At 46.7% G+C, this 6,446-nt stretch overlaps 3 protein-coding genes across 3 annotated transcripts in view; all 3 read left to right on the top strand.

Annotated features, from left to right (window-relative positions):
- Window positions 1-15, top strand: part of TEOVI_000622800 (Protein of unknown function (DUF1663), putative) — a gene marked incomplete at both ends in the record, with an annotated part of 1,653 nt that extends 1,638 nt beyond the window's left edge. Inside the window, one exon of the mRNA XM_067220377.1 lies at window positions 3-15. Coding sequence (XP_067076478.1) covers window positions 3-15 — 13 coding nt within the window. The remainder of the gene's footprint in view (window positions 1-2) is intronic.
- Window positions 16-421: 406 nt separating this feature from the next.
- TEOVI_000622700 (N-acetyltransferase, putative) lies at window positions 422-1,348 on the top strand (the record flags this gene model as incomplete). Its single annotated transcript, XM_067220376.1, has 1 exon — window positions 422-1,348. One exon carries the CDS (start codon window positions 422-424, stop codon window positions 1,346-1,348), a length of 927 nt encoding a protein of 308 aa, XP_067076477.1.
- A 1,488-nt stretch (window positions 1,349-2,836) lies between these two features.
- Window positions 2,837-5,896, top strand: TEOVI_000622600 (uncharacterized protein; the record flags this gene model as incomplete). Its single annotated transcript, XM_067220375.1, has 1 exon — window positions 2,837-5,896. The coding sequence occupies one exon, from the start codon at window positions 2,837-2,839 to the stop codon at window positions 5,894-5,896; it is 3,060 nt and encodes a 1,019-aa protein (XP_067076476.1).
- Between the last annotated feature and the right edge of the window lie 550 nt (window positions 5,897-6,446).

Genomic DNA, 6,446 nt, shown 5'->3' with positions numbered 1-6,446 from the left:
GGATGCAATCCATGACTTGTTTGGTCTTGTTTTTATTTTCATTTCTGTGAACGGTGCTTTTGTTTCTTCCCTTTTTTAATGCGCAACTTGTTGGGTTTCACCCCTCGTTTATCTTTTGCTGTCTTCTCTTTTCTTTCAAATGTTACTCTTTTCATTTGGCCTTCGATTTGTTTGTCTGTTCGGTTGCATTTGTAACTGTTTTTTGCTTGTTTCGTGGCTTTAACTTTCCACATATTGGTTCTACAATAACAAACAATATAAAATAACGTGAGAATCGTCGATTAAAAAGGAGGGTATTAAGTTTGACTCCCGTGACCGAGGCGGTTGACGTTAACGAGAAGTACCGTCAAATCACAAAGTAATCTAAAAAGGGGGAAAGTCAGGAAAAGAAAAAAAAAGGGTGCAAGGGAGGTGGAATAAGATGCCAAAAAAAGGGAAAAAGAATGCGACGAAGAACAACGTCAAGGATGTGGATATTGATGCTTTAGTGGCTGCAATTGAGGGCACTTCCGTACCGTCGAAAAACTCGAAGGAGGGAATGACTCGGAAGCAGGCCATGGCCCTGGAGGAGAAGCAAATGGAGGAAGTGCTTACGAAACCCGTGGCTGCAGCTCAACCGCTTGTCGATGAGCATCGTCTACGGATGTCGCTCCTAGCGGAGCGGCTGATGCACGAGAAGGCAATACGTGATGCCGAGGTGGCAAAAGCCCTCGTGCCATTGAAAGAGGAGGAGAAGGCCTGGCAAAAGGTTTCAGACAACAAGTATATTCGCTATGAACAATTCGATGGTGACGAAGAGGTGATGAATTTTATCGTACAACTGTTCACAAAGGAGTTGACAGAGCCTTACAGCAGCTTCACATATGAGTATTTTATTTTCGGATGGCCTGATTTAACAATTGTTGCGTACGGTTACGACGGTGAGGACGTGCCTGACGCGTCCGTGAAAGGCAAACGTGTAGGGGCTGTAGTTTCTCGTGTGTCGCGCAAGCACATTGACAGTCCGCTGCGCGGCTACGTAGCTATGTTCGCCGTTATCCCCGAGTTCCGTGGTTTCCGGCTTGGGAGCCGGCTGGTTACGCTCACTATTGAGCTCATGAGGGAAAAGGGGTGTGATGAAGTTTACCTGGAAACTCCGACAAACAACGAACGTGCTCTTTCATTGTACTTGAATTTGGGATTCGCAAAGTCTAAATTTCTGCCGCGCTACTACCTTGATCATTCCGACGCCGTCCGTTTGAAGTTGTGGTTGAAGGATCCCCCGTTCTGTACTCCTGTGCAACCCGCTACTCCGGCTGTAGCTGTGGCTGCCGCTGCTTCTCCTTCTACCTCTACTTCTCCTATCTGAGATTCTTTTAACATCTTTTTACGGAGAGGCGTGCAATCGCTCACGAGTTTACCTGGCAGGCGCAGCCGTAGCGATAAGCTGATCCAGTTTAGGGATAGACCGTGAGACGTATGTACTGAAGCGGAGGTGGAGCATGTCTGAGATTGAAAAGAGTATGAGTAATAGGGTGGAGTGTGGTTTACTGAAAGAAAGGAAAAGGGAGGGGGTGGTGAGCACAATCAACCTGTTGACTTCTTTATTTTCCACGAGAAATCGATCGTCTCACTAGCGGTGGTGGTGTGTTGCGTGTAATGCCTTACATGTAGATGGAGAATATCCTCGTGCGAACATGAGGGATTTCATGGTGGATGCTGCCATTCGAGTTGAGGGAGGAGCCGAACAAAAAGTGAAACAATAAACAAAAAATATAAAGAATAAGATTATTATTGTGTTTTGTTTACACTTACCCCCTTCTTTCCTTCATTTTTTTTTCACTTCGTCATTCGTGCGTGTATTTGTGATGACAGCGCGTTGTCGAGTCACACAAGTTACTTAATAATAACGGTGTGGAGGCCAACAGTCGGTGACGACTACCTTTAAACTCGGGGAGGGGCTTGTTTTTGAAGTATTGAGGAAGAGTGGCAGCCCACAATGCGCATTGTTATGTTTGCATGACGTGCATATGAGGAGCCTTCGTGCGCACACTCCGATGCATTTTTTTTTACCTCTTCTTTTTAACTTCTTTTTTCTCACCTGTTGAAAGTGGGTTAAAAGAGGGCGTGGGAGAAGGACTTGTGTGTGCGTGACAGATCGAAAGAAAGGTGCGCTGCAGAGAATACTTTTTCCTCAAAAAGAAAGTAAAATAGGAGTCCTCTTACATATATACATATATATATATAAAGCCGTTTTAGCTGCTTTCTGCCAGGATTCGTTCTTTCCACGAAGAGCTTATTGGTGTCTATAAAGGAAAGGGAGGGAAGTTTGTTGGAATGTAGTTGGGAAATTTGGGCTAATCATGTCTATACTCCACTACGCATGGATACAGATAGTCACTCGCTCCGTTTACTTCGTTTCCTCGTGTAGTTGTTTGGTAGCAGTACTGCGGCCTCCGCTAACGCGACTTACACGCCCCCTTTTTTTTACTGGTCGGGGAACTGCGGCGTGTTACGATTCCTCTTTCTTAATTCTGCTACTGTGGTGTTCGTAACTTTAAGTACATAAATTAGTTGTTTCCCACTATTTGTTTCTTCTTTATCCTTGTACACATCCTGTGAAACGTGTATACGGAACAAGGGAGGGAGGGGGCCAATTTTAACAGCAAGGGCCTCACCTCCTACCTTCATTATTATTATTATTGTTATACAAAGAAGCGAAGTGGTGAGGGAGTGACCGACAATTGGGGTTTCGATCAACAGTAGAAGTGCCACGGAGCGAAGGTAAATATAGGACCAAAGAGTCGTGGTCGAGACAATACAATAAAAACGGTGGTCACTGTCAAAAAACGACAGCATGTCCGATGACGCTAAAACCACTCTTAGCCGCAGCGTACTACAGAGTTGCTCTCTAGAATCCACACTGGCGAATGCACGATCGCTAACTCGAACCATGAGTTTCGTGCCACAAATACCTCTGCGATTCGATACCCCAAACAAGAAAAGAAAGGCGACGCGTGACGCTCACTTGGCTACACCTACGAAACCATCTGAACAACCAGTTTGCATGCCGTTATTGAAAAGTGGGAGGGGAGCTTTGGAGCATAAGGTATGGAACACCGACGCCACTCCTACGGAGGGTACAACAAGCACTAAGAAGCGAGTACAGGAAATTGAAACTAGCATGTGCACCACTTGCGCTAGACATGTGCCGGAGCCGCAGCGGTCCATAAACATGGCGAAGGCATTAGACGATATGGGTCGTGTGTATCCTTCATTGTCTGGTGTGATGCTGATAACTCGGCGTTATGTAAAGGAACTCGCCTCAGCGCTAGAGGCAATGCAGGAGTCGCACACATCAGAGGTGAAACGGTTGGAGGAAACAGTGTATAAAAAATATGAAAAGTTTTTCGAGGGAAAAGTACTTCAACTTATCCGCGAAAACCGTAAAACAGAGGCGGTGGCAAAACAACTACGCGAGGAGGTGTTTACGTTGCGAAAGCAGCGTGATGACGAACTATCGAAGGCGAAAGAGATTGTGATGACGCGATTGAATGATTGCGAGCGGAAGGAGGATGAGTTCAACATGCTGAAAAGGCTTGTGACACTGGTGTTTAAAACTAACCAGGGACTCGTCAACCAGGTGGAGGACTTGAGTTCGCTCCTTAGAAAGCATCGCATTGACGTGCCCAAGATAGACGATGCGCTCTTTCTGTACAACAAACCTAAGACATCAAATGCGATCAACTCCAATGAGGATGGCGTGAAAAAACTGAGTGAGCAGGTATCACCTCAGTTTATCGAGGCCTCACGTAAGGAAATGAGCAATTCGCGTCTTACTCTTCAGCGTGAGCTGCTGAATAATGCTTTTGATGATTGCTCCGCGTACCGACTTCAAATTAATGGTCTGCGTACCAGTAACAATAATCTTCGTCTGCAAGTAGCGTCGCTTCAGGGACAGATTGTTGACCTTGAAAAATACATTCATGAGAAGCGCTTCATGAACACCGAGGTTGAGGGCGATGACGTACCTCTGACGCCACGACCGCGTAACTTGCCCTTCGCCATTCAAACGGATCTGGGTGTCGATTTAAAGAAGAGCACGTGTGGAATTGTTGCAGAACTCACAGCGGTTGCAATGAACCTTAAGCACCAGTTAAATTCCTCCGTCCTTGCGCTGCGTCGTCTGGCGAACGTACTCGAATGGATTGATGATGAGAACCTCTTAAAAACCGTTGGGGATGAGGGTGTTTGGGGACTCATTCCAGTGTTCCCAAATTCTATGTGGAACGAAATTCCCCACTTTTTGCGCACCAACGTTGACTGCGATATTCCTAATCTTAACTGGAGCGGTGAGGATGTTTCTTCCCTTTTGTACGACTTCTTTTCTCGCTTTGAAGCATTACGGTTGGCGTGCCGCTTCAAACGGGACTCTAAAATGTTCATACCTCGGGTGTACCAATTGTTCGAACGTATTGAAAATTACCTTGTTCGACTCGATGCAACAGTGTCAGAAGTGGAGGAACGCGTAGAAAATGTTCCTTTTGGTTACGTGGTTACCTATTTCCTCAACAATTTTCTTCGGACGTATACCTACGGGTCGCCTCATCAGCACTTATTCCAGTCAGGGACCGTGGCTCCCACGTATCCATCTAATAACTCCGCCGCCGCAGTTGAAATGGAGTTTGCCAAAGTAAGCTACAACCTCTGGTACGCTGCTCGGCGGCACAAGGATACACAACCATTGTGTTATCTCTTCGTCAATGTGTTGGATGGCCGGCTACCACTTGGGTTGTTCGGTTTGATGGAACGAGTATTACGGAACGCGGAGGCAGGGATATTAAAATATGACACAGACGGAAGCAACTTGTTTACATACAACAAACTTGTGTCATCGGTTCTCAAGGTGGTGGGCGATATGGATGCGCAGGTTGGGCGCTGCGTCGTTCTTGCGGTGGCTGAGACATTTAGGGAGAGTGACGTGCCGGTTGTTGGTGGGAGGATAAATTTCAAGGATGTATCAGCCGACGAAGCCGCGCCGCGAGCCGACGAGCGAAAGGTGCGTCATCGGCCATCCTACCAAGGACAAGGCATTGTGAAAGTAGAGCCGAATAGTAGTCATTACCGCGTAGGCGCGTCGGTTCTCACTCGCTTTTGGCGCCGCCTCGTCATTAGATCTCATGAATACGTATATGATATTATTGAAAGTATTCTTGGTCCCTTCATAGTTGAGAGCCAGGTGGTCGCGGGTGTTTTCTTGCTCCCGATCGTAACCTCAACCGCTGCGATGCAGGCATTCGACGAGAACAAATATGAACCATCAGAAACCTATCTTCAGCGCTCCTGCCCTTTCATGCGAAGCAAGGCGGATAAGCAAAGAGATTCTTCACCGAACAAAGAGAATCCGCAACCCCTCAATCTATCAGAGTCGTATGATATGTTAAGGCTGGAGCGGACGGCCTTCATTCAACCTTTCAAAGATATTTCTTTGGAGGCAGTCTTCACAGATGTTCTGACACGGGTTAAACACATTGGAAGCTCGATTCACTTTTCCATTGATGCATCGGGATCAAAGTTGGTCTCTTCACCAACGGTTTCCGCCGTGAAAACAAACCACCCGTCACCGAGAGAGAACAAAAACCAACGAGAAAACAGTGAAGGTGTGAAGGGGAGAAGGGGCCGATCTAAAAGTATTAGCAAAGGAAAACAACGGGCGAATGAAAGTAACGTACCGTCACCACCGACATCGAGTCTTCGGGACCCTACAAATGACTGTGTGCCACTAAGTCTCGTAGTGCAGTCGGACAAGGACGTTGTGGAGTGGTACGATTTTTGTGCTGCTTTACGCCAGACGGTCATCTCGATACCCAACAGCGTCTTTTCTGACGGAGATGCGAAAACGGAAAGAGAAGATTAGCTTCCTTTAAAGAATTTTTCCTCTCTTGAAGAGAGGTTGCGATCATGTTGTGCTAAGAAATAAAAGGACGTGTGAGACAAGGGGGCCTGAAGAAGCTCTGTAGAGGCTGCTGGTGAGGTGGAAAGGGCACAAGCAAAAAGGAGGGGATTGCCAACGAACAATATCACAGCCCCCCCTCCTCCAGCTGTGGGTCTCGACTTTGTTAATACATGCGTATGAAGTGTAAGCACGCATGTGTATTTGTACGTGTATAACCCCACCCAACGGGGTCACATCCACCTGAGATATGCGCAACTAGCTGATCGGGTTGGTGCCAGATCATGGCAGATGATCCTTCGCTACATTTTCCATGACGCGGTTACCAATTTTCGGAGAATCAAAACGAGGAAACTTGTGGCTGAATATATTCTCTGTTTGGTCTTCATTATAGCTGTTTGTTGATGTAGATGTTCCGATACAGAACGCGGAAAGGTGTTCACTTTTTACGATGCTTTGGATATGATCACTTCTTCAGATGACTTGCGGTCCACCGGCCTCGCGTTTCTCTCCC

The sequence above is a fragment of the Trypanosoma equiperdum genome (assembly GCF_001457755.1).
Source record: "Trypanosoma equiperdum strain OVI genome assembly, contig: ctg_1140, whole genome shotgun sequence".
In the NCBI taxonomy this organism is placed as follows: Eukaryota; Euglenozoa; class Kinetoplastea; order Trypanosomatida; family Trypanosomatidae; genus Trypanosoma; species Trypanosoma equiperdum.
Note: the sequence above shows the minus strand (reverse complement) of the source record. Positions and strands in the feature narration are given on the sequence as shown.